At 37.3% G+C, this 17,091-nt stretch overlaps 1 protein-coding gene across 1 annotated transcript in view; it reads left to right on the top strand.

Moving 5' to 3' along the window:
- The first annotated feature begins 546 nt into the window (after positions 1 to 546).
- Positions 547 to 17,091, top strand: part of tmtc1 (transmembrane O-mannosyltransferase targeting cadherins 1) — a 40,115-nt gene continuing 23,570 nt past the window's right edge. Inside the window, exons 1-4 of the mRNA XM_077234907.1 lie at positions 547 to 1,053; positions 7,035 to 7,212; positions 12,321 to 12,394; positions 13,222 to 13,398. Of these exons, the coding sequence (XP_077091022.1) occupies positions 740 to 1,053; positions 7,035 to 7,212; positions 12,321 to 12,394; positions 13,222 to 13,398 (743 nt within the window). The 5' untranslated portion in view covers positions 547 to 739. The remainder of the gene's footprint in view (positions 1,054 to 7,034; positions 7,213 to 12,320; positions 12,395 to 13,221; positions 13,399 to 17,091) is intronic.

Here is a 17,091-nt window from a genome sequence, read left to right as displayed (position 1 = left end):
AGTCTTGTATAAACAAAGTAAGACGCTTTCAGCTACCATTGCCCAATTTGTTTAATCTCATTTTAATTACCAAAATTCATACAAATTAAAATTGTAATCAGTAGCATAAGATTATTACCTAACTCAATTTAACTAGTGTCATACAAGAATAATTGTGTACTATTTTGTCTACTAATTACTAATTATTCTTCAAATTACATCATTAATATCAACACAAATAGCTGTAGATTGTTTTTCATTGCATGAAACTCCAATCATTGAACATTAAGTACCAATAATATAATAAACAATAGTAAATAAGATAGCTATAATACATTGTTTGCAGACGATGTTAGACCTATAGCTATTCTCAGAAAAAATAAGTATAAAATAATGCGGTAAAATGTGAGGTAAATGAAAATGTTGAATAAATGGGAACGTAAAAAATTTAACTAATATATTAAAATAGATTTTTTTTCTGTATCTCTCCATTATATTTCCATTTATCTCTTGTTCCATCTGTTTCTCTCTCTCATTTACATCAGTCTCTGTGTCTCATTCTCTCTCTCTCTCTTCTGCGCATGCGCTGGTAGGCGGGTTACATGGATTTCAACACCTTATACACATTCACACACACTCGATAATATTACGCATTCAGAGCTGATACGCTGCCCGGGCTTCAGTGCAGTACACGGGCTATGGAACGGGACGCGTCTCCTCTCTTTCACTTCCACGAGCAGCATGCGAGACGGGGACCAACATGACAGCGAACAGCCGAGGGACCAAAGCCGCTCCTCCCCGTGTGCAGCGCTGGCTGTCCGTGCCGAGGCCGGGAGCGGGTGCTGGAGTCCGGCTGCTCCGGTACGCCGCGCTGGTGGTGGTGTGCGCGCTCTGCTACAGTAACTCTCTCTGGGGGGAGTTTGTTCATGATGATATATGGGCCATCTCCAACAATCCAGATGTCAGACCGGGCTCCAGTCTCCGGAGCATCTTCACCAATGACTTTTGGGGCAAACGGATGGCTGATAACACTAGCCACAAATCCTACCGTCCGCTCTGCATCCTCACTTTCAAGTAAGTCCATCATCTGGTGCAATGATGAGACCTGGAGCCAGTTGCATAAACATAGCCATTATGTTAAGACTGTGTCTTAGGAATTGGTATGACCAACTAAGTTAGTTAGGGGTAATCAGTCTCAATTTTGTGCATCAAATTAGACCAATCTATGTTTTTATGTAACTGACTTTAAAAAAAAGTTTTGAAAAGTCTTAATTTGTAAGACTGGTCTTAGCAGTTTATGCAACTTTCCACAGAAGTTGCTTTTCATCGCATGACGAGCAGGTTTGAGTGACCAACATTTACTTGAGTTTGAAGAGTCTAAAAAGAGATTTTGATGTCTAATGCAAACTTTCATGAGAATACTTTTACACTTTTGGCTGGAGTCACATGACAAGAGCTGTTTAATTCCTTTTAGAGTCTCTTAAAGATTATACGTCATGTCATAAAACATATCGCAATGCATATACCATATTTCCTATGAGCCTCATTTTACACAAGTAACTGACTAATGATTACATGATTAAGTAGCCTAGATTTCAAAGCGTTTGATTGAATGAAAGTAAAAGTAAAAAGGACTATATCATTCCTTTCCCCAGTGTTAGTAAATAAAATTTTCTCACTTAAAATATACTATTTTAAACTTAAAGAAAATGCATAAAAATAAATGGAGGCTATGTAACTGGGTTATTGTTTATTATTTAACAATAACTTTTAACTCATGTAATTGATTTAGCGTACTTAAGGCGTTATAAGTGCTTTGTTATTTTTATTTTTTTTTAATTACAAAAGGGACGCGTTATTGCTTTCAATAAAAAAGGGGGGTTGGGCGACGCAGACGGAACGCAACAACATGTTGTGCGTGAACGCGCATTTAAAGATGTGAAAATACAAGTTCACGATCACGTTCAGTCTTTGACATTACGCAGTTGTTTACACACAATGCCAGTCAGCACTTGTTGCGCAGTTTATATAGAGCGCTGTTTAAAGTTACTTTTTTTATCTCAAAGTGCACCAAGCACAACAGTCATTACAAAAAAATGTGCTCGCAAATCGTGAAATTAAACAGACTAGTACGAGTGTATATGAGTTGCCGACGGTCCGAGATAAGTTTGTGTGTTTTTTACTCCAGATTCAGAACGAGGGGCGTTTCTTTCTCTTGGATGACGTCATGGTCCATATGGCGCGCGCCTCTGACAGCTCTGCAACATCGTGAGCGATCCACATTCACACCAGTGTTAACATAAAGAGAACGGAGGAGGACTTTGTTCATTTATAGTCGGAAAATGAGTCGTTGTGTATTTATAGCAGGGCAATTAACAGCCTACTCTGCGCCTCATATTTTATCTCCTTTATTTTTGGAGCAGCCAGACACTTCCTGCTCTCCTTTGCCCAGGATAGAGATCTGTCTTTCTGTTAATGTAGGCAGTAATTCTAGCTCGGTCTTGTTTCAGCATCAAAAGATCTTTTGAATATTCATAATTCATGAATTATATGTAATTGGAAAGACTAGATCTTCAGTTTTTCTGAAAAAAAAAAGTGACTGGTGCCAAACATAAATGGTTTCCAGGGTGTTGCTATGCAGTTAGTAAGGTGTTCGGGGATAATAGTAGATTGCTGCTAGGTGGTTACTTACTGGCCCAACCTTATATGACAAAAGAATATGGTCTTTTTTTAGAGTGATAAATGTATTGCATTCAGAGACAAAGTTTAATACTTAGTCTTTTAGAAAGTTTTGAGAAAGGTAATCCTTGTATTTTGGCAGCCATCAGTCTACAAACGTTGTTAGTTAGTTGTGCCGTGTATCACATCATGAGAGAGCGAATGGGTGCTGCTCTTTCCCCACTGTGTGTAAATGAGTGAAAAATAGATAAAAAGAATACCCTTGAGCTTAGAGACGTATATTTGTGAGAGCAAGAGAGAGCTGTGAGCTTGCAGGCTGCTCTTGTATCTCAGCATGATCCTTGTGTCTTTTATCTGCTCTTTGATGCCGTCTTGACAGGCTCTTGAAAAACTTCAGCTGTCTTTCCCAGACGTGCACAGATAGTTGGAGCTTAGAGCAGAGCCTTTTACACAACGCGAGCAGATAGCTAGAGCCTCCTCCAAATTTGGAGGATTAGTTACACACAAAATGAAATTTCCGCCACTATTTAATCACTCGTATGCTGTTTTCTTCCCTGAAGTACAAAAGTAGATGATTCTGAATAATTGATACGCAGCTCTTGGTAGGCTATATGACATGAGATCATAGTTACCATGGCTGCTAAATTTTAAAGCTGCAGTTAGCAATTTCTGAGAAACGCTGTTGATATTTGAAATCCCCAAAATAAACACACCCCTACCCAAAAGGATCACACCCCATCTTGATAGCCCCACATAAATTCACAAACGCTATGCAGCACAGGCCCCTCCCCCTTCATGGGTGGACACGCCCCTTACTGCTGATTGGCTATAAATGGGTTTTGGTGCTCGGCCCTATCCACTTTCAACAGCATTTATCAGAAATCACTCACTACACATTTAGGGGTCATGACAGGGACCAATTTTATTATTTTAATATGTCCCTTGAGGTTCACCTATAATCTTAAAGGGATAGTTCACCCAAAAAGGAAAATTCTGTCAGTATTTTCTCACCCTCATGTTGTTCCAACCCCGTAAGACCTTCGTTCATCTTCGGAACACAAATTAAGATATTTTTGATGAAATCTGAGAGCTGGATCACTCCTCCATAGGCTTCTAAGGGATTGAAACTTGCCAGCCCCGAAAAGTTATTAAATACATCGTTAAAATAGTCCAAGTGACTACAGTGGCTCAATCTTAAGTTTATCAAACGAATACTTTTTGTGCGCAAAAACAAACAAACATAATGACTTTATTTCAACTATTCATTTCCTTCTCTTTGGGCCTCGAGTCAGTTAACGTAGTGTGATTGCATAGAGCTACGTTGGTCGACGCTGGTCATGTGTGTGATGTGTGTGACGTACAACAACAGAAGCTTACGCTGTTACACTAGTGAACTGACTAGAGGCCCACAGAGAAGGAAATGAATAGTTGAAATAAAGTCGTTATTTTTGTTTTTTTTTGCGCACAAAAAGTATTCTCGTCATTTGATAAACTTAGGATTGAGCCACTGTAGTCACTTGAACTATTTTAACGATATCTTTAATAACTTTTCGAAGAAGAAGTGTCAATCCTTTAAGAAGCCTATGGAGGAGTGATCCAGCTCTCAGATTTCATCAAAAATATCATAATTCGTGTTCTGAAGATGAACGAAGGTCTTACGGGGTTGGAACAACATGAGGGTGAGTAAATACTGACAGAATTTTCATTTTTGGTTGAACTATCCCTTTAATAAAGTTTTTTGCACTAAAACAAATATATATGTATATGGGCTATATATGGAAAAAGTGTTATTTTCAACCTTCATTCTGACCCTCTGTCTGAAACTATTCTTTGTGATTAAGGTAATTAAAGGTAAAACTTAAAATTTAAAAATTGAATATAATATATAATATTTTAAAATTTCAGTTTAATAAATTTAAATATTGTTTCTAGCAAATATAAAAATACATTGCTAAAAATAAATGGCATTCTTTTGTGGTGGGGCTAGTGAAACTGTGGGCAGGGCTAGTATTTACTGGAAAAATTAATTAAATTTAAAATATTTAATAGAATTTAAAAAGAAAATCAACTAAATAATTATTTCTATGAAATATAAATACATTGCTAATGCTAATATAAAAACAAATAAAAAAATATAATTAAAAAAAACGGAAATTATATAACAATTTATTGTTCTTCTGTGGAGGAGCAAGGGTAAAAATTGGAAGTACTTGATTGGTCGAGCAGAAAAGCCCTGCTGTCATGATACATTTATGGTGCTTTTTGGAGGATGTTGGAGCTTCACAGCCCCTATTCTTTCTACTTTTGTTTTCCATGTTGTGAATGTCAGTAATTCAACTATTCCTCCTTTCACATATTTTCCTCAAATCAATTGGACTAGCTGCCCTGCTCTCTGAGACAATTGCAATTAGCTGATGTTAGCTGTGACCAAGAGTTTTCCATGGCTCTGTGATTGTTCGAGGGAAACTAAAGACTGCACACTCAGTATGGATGGCTAGATTTTTATCTTCATCTCTGATGAGGCTTGAAGACATTTTCATGTTCTCCTGTAGAGACTGTATTGCACACACTCACGCCTCGATGTCACATTAATCAGCGGTGGTTAAACAAACACAGGCTTATTATTGCCTGCAGATGTACAAACTGTTTCAGTCATTATCGTTTTCCTTCCATCATTTCATTAACTGTCACCCTTTTGCTCTCATTCAATTTCCTCTTGTTCTCTACCCTGGCCACTGAACGTCATGCTCGGAGATAAATATTAAGTGACTTGTGTAGAACTTTTTAGGCTTGCATAACAAAGTATGCCGTCCAAGTATAGGTCTCCAAATACTGTGATCTGGAATTTATCCTGACAAGTCTTAGAACTTGTTCGTTTTAGAGTCCAAATGGGGTAGTACTCAAAAGTCCCTCTAAAATCATCTCTAATTTGAGTAAAGCAAATATTTTCTTGTGAGTAAAGAATGTTTTGATTTTGATTGTTAATTTGATTTTAGTTACTGGCATCACTGTTAATGGTGTTCATAGGTTTAGAGGAATGAACAAATTGTTAATAACAAATATAACAGCGAAAGGGTTTGTTGTGAAATGACAAAGAATACATGAGAGGATTTTCATTTCATACATTTTCAGAATATAATATATTTTTATGTGAAGAACAAAACAAATTAACCATCTGATGCATGGTGACCACTACATATGTGTAACTCTCTCAGAATGAATCATTTAGAAATATTAATTCCATATTATTAGATCTTGGAATCATTATGTTCTTGTTTTGAAGTTTAAAAACCCCAAACAGTAAGATCACAGTTGTTATTGTTAACTAAAAAAACTATTCGAAATAGTTGTTGTTAATTAAAATAAAATATAAATATTAGCAGAGAAACATAAACAAAAATGAGAAATGTTGAAATAGAGTTTACTTACTAAAGTAAAATTACTAAATCTAAATTGAAATGAATAAATTAAAGTTAAATAGAAATATTAAAAAAACTAATAAAAATGACAAAATAGCTAAATTACTAAAACTTAAACTAAAATTAAAATGAAAACAGAAAACAGAAAATATAAAAGTACTATAATAGTATAAATAATATTAAAATAACACTGGTGAAAACTTCATCTGGTGAAACAGAAATGTACATCGCAGAAAAACTAAATATCACAATATCAGTTTTTTTTCCAATATAGTGCAGCCCTAATGTCGTGCAGCCCAAATATCGTGCAGCCCATTCCTCAACCATTTAAAAAAACTGATAATTTTATATCAGATTGAGGTGATTTTATATTTTTTTAAGTGTATTGTGAAACGAGTTTGTTCATCTTGCTCCATGCCGTGTTCTGCCTCTGGTGCTCTTGCTAAATTGTAATGCAATCCCTCCTGCAAGTCAAGGTGACCATGGAATCTTATTAATGTTGCATTGCTTTAGGCTAATTGTTCCCTTCTCTCATCTCGCTCGGCACCTTGCTCTCTTTTACTTTAAGGGCTTCCTGTGCTATCATATCGCAAGCTCAAGCAAATGTATTTACTGAACATCAGAGGTTTTTCCACGGCCATGTCCTTTTGTTTTGTCATGCTGAGACAGACTTTGAAGTCAACTTTCTGGTGTGATACTGCAACCCTCACCAAAGTAATTGGTCTCTGCATAGTAAAATAAAGAACATTCAGTCACATCTGATTCGGACTATACAGATATCCAGCAAACGCAGCAAAAGTAGAAGCCAACAAAATTGTCCTGTTGCTTGTTTCAGGTCACGGCTGGTTAGGACAAAAGCTAAGATTTCCTTGGAATAGGTTTTATCTCTTGTCACTGCATGGTATTCCTCATGTCTTGTTAACGACACTATTTCTCTCTTTTTCACTCTCGCTGCAGGTTGAACATTTTGTTGGGCGGCATGACTCCATTCTACTTCCACCTGGTGAACGTGTTTCTGCACTGCACGGTGACGACGCTGCTCATGCACACCTGTGAACAGTGTGTGTTTGAAGACAGCAACTTCTCTTTCCTCACCGCTCTGCTTTTCTCTGTCCACCCCATTCACACCGAAGCTGTGAGTCTACATGCATCACATGTTGCTTTTCTAATCATTCCCATTGTCAGTGAGTCTGTAGATGTTTTTATATGGAAAGAGCTGTGTAATGCTAATAACAAAATCTATCTATCCATCCATCCATCCATCTATCTATCTATCTATCTATCTATCTATCTATCCATCTATCCATCTATCCATCTATCCATCTATCTATCTATCCATCCATCCATCCATCCATCCATCCATCCATCCATCCATCCATCCATCCATCCATCCATCCATCCATCCATCCATCTATCCATCTATCTATCTATCTATCTATCTATCTATCTATCTATCTATCTATCTATCTATCTATCTATCTATCTATCTATCTATCTATCTATCTATCTATCTATCTATCTATCTATCCATCCATCCATCCATCCATCCATCCATCCATCCATCCATCCATCCATCCATCCATCCATCCATCCATCCATCCATCCATCCATCCATCCATCCATCCATCCATCCATCCATCCATCCATCCATCCATCCATCCATCCATCCATCCATCCATCCATCCATCCATCCATCCATCCATCCATCCATCCATCCATCCATCCATCCATCCATCCATCCATCCATCCATCCATCCATCCATCCATCCATCCATCCGTCCGTCGTTCTATCTGTCAATATATTTTAATAATATATTCAGGATGTCTATGTTTAATGTTTTGTGAAATCTGAAGGTTTTTCTTTAGTTTTTTTTGGAATGTGGACTGTGTATTGAAGGTTTACCTCTGAGTTTTACAGTAGAGCGTTTGCTGGTTCGTTTGGAGTGAGTCCATGCCACCGATCATCAGCTATGTGTAAACACCATACATCAACAGCTGCACTGCATCCCACCAGCATTAATGAGACACACACACAAACACACACACACAGCACGGGAGGTGTTGTCCTTCGAGTTGTGACTGATCAAGCAGAAATATAATTAGTCTCTGGATAAATATGAGAAAGACATAGAAGAGGATCTGTACCCAACTCTCTGTGTGTGTGTGTGTGTGTGTGTGTGTGTGTGTGTGTGTGTGTGTGTGTGTGTGTGTGTGTGTGTGTGTGTGTGTGTGTGTGTGTGTGTGTGTGTGTGTGTGTGTGTGTGTGTGTGTGTGTGTGTGTGTGTGTGTGTGTGTGTGTGTGTGTGTGCAATTATCATAGTATCCTTTTATTTATTGCCACTTTCATAAGGTCAGGCAAGGTATGTACATGTGTATATATGTCGTTTCAGAAAAAAACCTATTTTCACTAAACATTTTTATTTAGATTATTATACATTATAACATTTTTAATCTGATTCAAATAATCAACTTAAAAAAATTGTATTTACTCAATTTTAGACAAACTAATATAATTTCAATATTTAAATTATTTATATTAGTGTTTCTCAGCCGGTGGGTTGACAAACCGTGGCAACAGTGTAGTGCTGTGCGATGATTAATCGCGAATAGTCACATCCAAATAAAAGTTGTGTTTACATAATAAATGTGTGTGTACTGTGTATAATTATTTTGTATAAATATAAATACACACACATGTAAATAATACAGTAATATTGTTAAATTGAATTAAACACTGAAGACTGCCGTAATGGCTGGTGAAAATTCAGCTGTACCATCACAGGAATACACTACATTCAAATAAATGCAGTCTTGCTGAGATTTCTTTCAAAAACATTATTCCAAACTTTAATAATTTTTTGGTAGTCCGCCGGAGTGGCAGTAGTTTAATCATATACTGTGATGCTCGTGCCAGTGAAGCTGGGTTGAGTCGAGTCAATATCATAGTAAACGATATACAGTGTCAGGTTACATCAGATCTTGTCTTCGGCTCATTCTAGAGATGTGTGTCACCCAGCTTGCAACCGCAGGTTTGTCCTCACAGTGACAGCAGGGAGTCCGGGACTGCCGGCAGGCCAATGGCTAGTTGTTAGTCGAGAGGAGCATCCCTTGACAGGCATCAGCAGGCTCCCGATGGAGGATGAAAGGCCTCCGTTCACTGGCATTCTGTCTCTCCCTGGAGACTGTACCGAATCCTGCTGACCATCTGTCAGACCTAGTCCTTCACTAACGTCCACCAGCACCTTGCGCTGGACACTCACCATGGTGTCTTGTAATTGAAAAATACATTTTGTCCTTGCATTAATTACACGTTCTCTCTTATTACATTCTTCTATCCATACAGTTTGGAAGTTTGACTCATATTTTCCTGATCTTAACTTTTCTAGCGCACTCGTGCACTGTATTCTGTTTGTTAAAAATCGGCTTTTTGCTGTGCATGTGCGATAAAGGGTATTTGTGTAAGTTTCTCCACACTATCTGTCCCTTATAAGGGGTTTTAAAAGGTGTGTGAGTGGAAAAACTGTTGATAGATTTGGTTTTCGCAGCAGTGGGAAAGCATTTGGTGCGTGTTCTGCGGACCCTCTCCGTTGGCAGGGCAGGGCCCGGCTGCAGCTGTTTCTGAGGAATTCCTGTCGAATTAGGTAATTGGTTGAAATGAGGTATAGCTGTGGGTCTTTCTGAGAAGTGCAGCGTTTCAGATCTCTAGCTTGATTTACAATTACCCTACAGATGTGTGCGTGTGTGCATTTAAACGCCAATCTTAGAAGTCATAATTGAGTCCACTCCCTTGGAAGGGGTCCTAGATATTCATGGATCTACTTTCAGGACCAAATGTCTTAAAACACAATAGATCAGGAATGCAGTCCTTTACGATTAGATTAGATTGGATTTGAGTTATTCGTCATTCCAGCAGTATATACAGTCGAACTTATTGTTTAACTAGGTTTGCAGTGCATTTGGCAAAAATTACAGTAACATTATAAGGACACACGGTGAGTAATACAATTACTTCACTGTAAACAATACACTGTTCTTCATATGCAGTATTTAAGTGTCATTTTCCATTTGCGGAGTCATGATTACATTTTGTTGGTGATGGTAATTGCCTGTTGAAACAAATGTGTAGGAGGACAGATAACAAATAATATAAAAGTTTAATGGAGTGATGGATAGTTATAGGGTCATTCAAACTTTTTTGCGCAAACTGTTTGGACAATAGCTTTATGCGTGGTCAGGTGATTTTTATTTTTCTTCTGTGTTTGTTAACTCTAGGCAAGTCCATCTAGGAAGTTCCTAGTTTAGAATCACATACATTGGTAATTACGTGATGTGATGTGCATCGATTTATTTCGATAGTCAAAAATGCTCAATTTGCGATTGTGGTGAATTAGAGAATTTGCCGTGAAATAAATGTGCTTCCACTATTATTCTCTCATTATATACTGTATATATATAATTGTATTTTATTTTAAGATCATGTTAGTGGTGCAGAATTTTCATGTTTATCTTTTTGATGTTTTAATAATGGATAATACAAGCAATACTCTAAATGAAAAACGTATGATAACGGCAGCATTCCCTCGTTGCTGCATCCATTACAACATTAGGGTGGCGTTCATGTGTGGTTGTGTGCTTATCTCATAAATACTATTATTTCAATATGACCTAGAGGCAGCATTTATTCATGCTTTTAATGGATGGCTGCAATATTACAGCAACTGTGAAAGTCTGGCGCTAGATTTAGTGATAGGTCCACTAGCCAGACATTTACATCTACATTCAGCCCATAAACACAGCAGCCGGACCGTAATACCACACAGACGCTGAGTTGCAGTAAGGGCCAGTGGGCTTTTTATATGTTTACATTGAAGATGTCTCGGAGCAGTGCAAAAACACACACACACTCCCTGTCCCTAACCAGTGGTGCATGTATGGTCTGTTGCTCCGGGGTGTGTCTTCTGGAAGTGTGTGTATAATTCCATGGAATTCTGCCTCTGGGGGGGATGGGCTTCAGAAACCCTCCAGATGTGAAGTGTGGGATCATTTTAACGTTTGTGCCTCTGGCAAAAACAAGGAGGAAAAAAGTGCATGCAAACAGATTGGAGAGGATAGGCGGATGTTAAGGATGGTGTGCGTATTTAGGGGGATGGGACGATAAAAGGACGGAGCAGACCGCGCCAGGGAAATAAATCTCTCTTCCTCTTGCCCTCGCGTTTCCGTTTTCTTCTTCCCCCTCATTTGAGTTTTGTGAGACCATTTGTCCTATAAAGATGTGATCATTAAATGTCTCTGCCTCATTGCAAACAAACACACACATAGATTTATCCACCCTTTCCTCATACAATTCACACTTTTTACATCACCCTCAATGGCAAAGCTGCCACAATGGAAGAGATTTTAATGAGAATGTAGGATAGCTTCACTTCAGTAATGGGCATCACTACTCAAACCGTTTTGGAAGAGAGGCTCAATGACATTGACATTGAAAGCAATGCTTTATTACACCAACTGTGAAAATCTGGCACTAGGTTTGCTGAGGTCCATTTTCGAGGTGTGTGTGTGTGTGTGTGTGTGTGTGGTATTACAGTCTGCCTGCTGCATTTATGGGCTGAATATAGATGTAGATATAGGGTACATTTACACAACAATGATTTACTAAAACCTAAAAAGTTTTTCCTTTGCGTTTTTCACGTACAGACGATAACATTGTTAAAACGATCCCTGTTCACACGGATCCGCAAAAAAAAAAAAAAAATGACTAAAAACGCTGTATTCTGCTGTCAGGCAAGATGTCGATGTCACTTTAGAAAGAAACACTTACGCGCTTAAAGACTGAACACGTAATACGCATTCGCATGACATCACTGGTTTCACAAATTCGTGTTTTTGTAGTTTACATGAAGAGATAACGGTATAATTTTAAAAAAAACCAAAAAAAACGTGCACTTTGAAAACCGTTTTCATAACTTTGCGTTTTTCAGGCCCCCAAAATGCCATTTTTTTTCTGTTGAAATTAATGGCTAAAACGCATAAAAGTTTTCTGTTTTAGTTGAAAACGGTGTCATGTATATGGCGCCATAAATATCTATGGGGCTAGTGGACCTGGACTGAATCTGCAAAACCTAGTGCCAGACAGTTGCTGTAATAAAGATAACATTTGAAAGTCTCTGTTGATTTGATAATCTGATGGTTTTGTTACATTAGCATGATGGATTATAAATGTGTCATGCTTGTGTGTTACAGGTGTCTGGGATCGTTGGGAGAGCAGATGTGTTAGCCAGCATGTTGTTCCTCCTGGCCTTTCTCTCCTATATTAGGTAACAGCTGAGTATTTTCCATTAGGGTGTAAAATACAGGTCTGTATTGAACATGCAATGCATCGATTACTTAATTGATTAATAATAAATAAAAATAATTATTATCGGTTAATTTGTATCCAAAGTACAATTTGTTTAATCTTATCAAACCGAACCTTGACGAAATTTTAGACTTCATGATATGTTCGATTGCAATTGTTTACCAAATTGTTAGTATTGAAAATGATTATAAATCAGATCAAAATGATCGAATTTATTTATTTTGATTATTATGTATTGTGTGACATTGTCAGACTACGCGAACCAAGTTTTTTTTCTGCCATAACATCTTTTTAAATTGTTTGTCGCTCTTTGAGGAAACATATTTACTAACTGTAAGAGTACAGTAACGTTTCCTCTGATGCTCACCAAAGCTCCATTTACTTGATGAAAATAAGTTAAACAGTATTATTTAGAAATATCATTACAATTTAAAATAATTGTTCTCTATTTTAATATATTTTTTTAAAATGTCATTATTTCTATTTTGCAAAGCTGAATTTTTAGCATCATTACTCCAGAAATTATTCAGATATGATTATTTGGTGCTCAAGAAACAGTTCATATTATTAGTAACAAAAATATTTTTATGGAAACACTGATAATTTGTTTTCAGGATTCTTTGATGAATTGAAAGCTCAAAAGAACAACATTGATTTGAAATATAAATATTTTGTAACATTATAAATGTCTTTACTGCTACATCCATGCTGAATAAAAGTATTAATTTCTTTAAAAACAAACTGACCTTGAATTGTAGCGTAATATGACTTCTTTTTTTCTTTCAGGAGTGTGTCAGCGAGCAGAATGGCGGATGAGTTTCCCACTACAGTGTCAGCCTTGTCCCTGGCTCTCAGTCTGTTGTTGGGCACCTGTGCCATGCTGGTGAAAGAGACGGGCATTACGGTGTTTGGTGTGTGCGTCCTCTATGATTTCCTGGTGCTCTGCCGCAAGCCGCTAATCTTGTAAGTGTTTGTATGCTCACTATACTAGATTATTTGCAGATGTTAATTATTGTTGGCTGGCATTGCTTCAGGGGGCACTGGGTATTATTGTGTTGATATTTTTACATTCAACAAGCATGACAGCATGACGTTATTTATATCAAATTGTATCACTTTTAGGCGTATTTTCTCAAATCTTAATTCTCTTTGATTTGTCGATCGAGTTTCAAGGTCATCTTTTTCATTTAGATCTGAAATGGCAATCATTTCTATCATATCTGTTGTGCTGTGTATAGAAGTGGCATGTAAAGAGCTCGGAAAAGGCCGTCTGTGTCTGTCTATAACGGAATCTTCCATGGAATGTTATGGAGAATTCCATTGTGGCCAGGGCATCGGAGCAGCCATGTGCTTTCAATCTTCAACCCAAGGCTGAGACAGTGCCATAAGTGACCAATACACATTCGCCACATGCAGTCGGATCACATAGCACAGACACTCATTAAATTCATTAGGAGGCGGTTAACGATCGACGGTCCCTAGACAGACATTGACGGGTTGCATGTACTATCTGAGAATTAGCGTAGCTCATCAAAACATGTAAATGCACGCCGAAGCACAGTCTGACCTTGGGTCTTGTCCTTTTAAGAAACTGCTAGCGAATATTCCCAATGTATTGACAAGGATTTCGTTGCCTGTATTAAAAATGTTCACTTCATGAATATTGCAATGATTTAATACATTTTCTTTTTAGCCATTTCTAAATGCCATTATGCCATTGGGTTACTTTCACATTCAAAAACGCTGTGGTAGGTTCAGTTCATTTCTATGAATCAGTGCAAAATATCAGTTTTAATAAATTCACTTATAACTTGTATCATTTGCATCTCTAGCATTGTAGCATGCCGCATTTTTCATATATTTAATGTATATATACAGTATATATATATTCATTTATTAAAATTAGTTTTGTCAAATTGATTAATCACGATTAATCGCATCTAACATAAAAATTTGTAAATATACTTTGTGTATATATATATATATATATATATATATATAAAAAAGGTTAAAAAATAAATTAGTAATATAATATAGCTAAATCATCTGCCTTATTTGCAAAATTTGCATCACGTGTGTCTATTTATCGCCTACTCTTTTTTTAATCAGCTAATTCGTTTTTTGCTTCTTTAATAATTTAAAGGACGACTTCTTGTTTAACTGGTACCAAACAAATTGTACAAGCAGACAATCTAGCCAAAGATCAGCACAGATCTGCGATGGATAATACACAAAGCAATCTTCCAATTACAGCTCGGCTCTTTCCTTCAGCTGTGGCGGTAATTGGCATTCAAAGAGAGTCAATCAGGCGAGACAAACAGCAATCGCACTCTCAGACTCAACCCAAACTCTCTCATTCTCTCTGTCTCATAGTGTGAACCTCATTTGCTTCAATTACAGTCTCAGCTACTTAAAATGTGCTCTGTGTCCAGTGGGTCTGCACTCTCCGAGAATGTGAAAAGCTGAACAAAGGGGCTCATCAGTGTGTGGGAATCAGGGAGGGACCCCTTGACTGGCCCTTAGGTTCTCATTACTGAAGGAGACACACGACTGAGATGCCAGACTGATCCTTGAGTGCTGTGTGCAAACGTTACACCCCTCTACACACATTCCCACACAATCCCATGCTCATTCCTCTCCCCCAGGCTAAGTTGCTGGACCATCTTTGCAGTTTTGATAGTGTAATGACACCCCTATTTCATCCATTAGGGCTTACAGAGAAACTTATGGGTATTTAGAAGAGGATGAAATGTATTGTCTAACTAATACGCGTGGTTATTAATTATGACATTAACAGTCCTAACAGCATTTGAAGCACTTCTAATGCCCTAGAAACCACTTAGAACACATTTGCAAATAATAGGGAAAGTTGTGTGGCCAACTGCAACATCTGTGATACATCTTGCATCCCTGTATTTATCACTTTACAGTAATGCATGATGTTGTCTAACACATATTGCTACAGCACCAATCGGTTAAATTATGTTCAGTGCCAGCTATGTTTGTGCAATTAAGTCTCTCAACTCTCCCTTGTGTTCTGCAGAAAAACACAAGACATGTATCTATTCCTCCACATTAGTCACAGAGCACATAACCTCAGAGATAAGCATTACATCAAACATCCAGTAGCAAAAGCACTTTTAATACATTATTAAGGCATCTAGTATTGATGATAGGATGTTTGTAGTGTTTATTTGTGGTTATGTTTGAGCATGTGCCATATTCCACAAATCTGGGATACTTTTATCTATTTCTTTTAAAGCAATAGACTCTGTTGTAAAAGCTGTTGGATATGTTATATAATTTTTTATCTAAAATAATATTAACCGGCATGTAAAGTGGGTTTAAAAGAGTCATATGACTTTATCCCCCTTACATGTTTTTTAAGACATCTCAAAGGGTTTTAGGTTCTCGATTATAATCCTACATGCAATTAATAATTTTGTAGTTAATACTAATATGTAATATTTAGCTTTAACAAATTATTTAGTGTTCAATATTTAACCCTATTTAAGCCACTGCATTATTGTCCCTTAAAAATTTATTTTTATCTACTTTGTAAAAAAATATAAATAAATAAATGATAATGTAGTATTTTAAAAATGTCCTTTATTCAATGAAAATGACAACATAACAAATCATGTATTTCATTTAAACATGTCCCAAATTTTAGTAACAGTGTTGCAAAACTTACCAGCGTATGTGAGTTGTTTTAATTTTTTTAAATTTCTTTTAAGTTTGACCTCCTTGGGTTGATGAGCTACATTTTTCCAGTGATTGAGCAGCTTATTTCACTAACCATTTGTTGAAAAACTTGACATTTTACTATACCCTTTTCAGTGAGCACGCCATGTATATTTATAAGGTAGATTATTAGATTTAAGGAATATTTATGAGCTGATTCGGAAGTCAACAGACAACGGCTTCAGTGACGGCAGAAAAGAACATCTGTGTCATTTCTACAATCAGAATGACGTGGGCTGTGGGTCGCTGGCGGGCATGATAACTCGTCTCAGCCTTGAAGAACAGCGAAGGAAAGGTTGCTCTCTCCGCCTGCGTCTCCCTCTGGGGAATGAAGGCTCTGTAGCTTTATTTGATTTTCAAAAGTGCCCATAAACCTTTGCTGCTACCCGTGACCCTGGGGAGGACACGAGACACAAACCCTCTTACACACACACACACACACATACACACACACAGAGTGTGGAGTGTGTGATTGTGACTGATAGTCATCATAATGCCTGCAGACACGCTGTCTCTCAGTTTTGGTGAGTGTGTGTTTGCAGTGAGGGGGTGGAGTGTCTCCTGTGGGCTTTGTTATTATTAAATGCATAAGCTGACACTTGTTTTCTCTTCTGTAACTCTACACCAGTGCAATAAGAGTATCAGTTACTAACTCCTCACAAACGGATGGCATTAAGTAAATGATCCCAATTCCATTAAAAGGAATGTTTATCTGGATTTTTGCATTTATCTGCATTTGCAACCCGTTTTACTTCCCTAAAGTGATATATTTCCAAGTAAAGGTAGATATTTAATGAGGGAAAAAATAATAATTAAATTAGCGTGTCAGTTTGCATTTTGTGTAGGACTCCTCCCCTTCTGAAGCACGACCAGCCCCCATTGGCTGAAACTTGGTGGCCTGGGAGATGTCAT

The sequence above is a fragment of the Siphateles boraxobius genome, unplaced genomic scaffold (genome assembly GCF_051911475.1).
Source record: "Siphateles boraxobius isolate OS27281-9 unplaced genomic scaffold, OSU_SipBor_1 19, whole genome shotgun sequence".
Classification (NCBI taxonomy): Eukaryota; Metazoa; Chordata; class Actinopteri; order Cypriniformes; family Leuciscidae; genus Siphateles; species Siphateles boraxobius.
The sequence above is the reverse complement of the archived record's forward strand: the minus strand, read 5'-3'. Positions and strand labels throughout refer to the sequence as shown.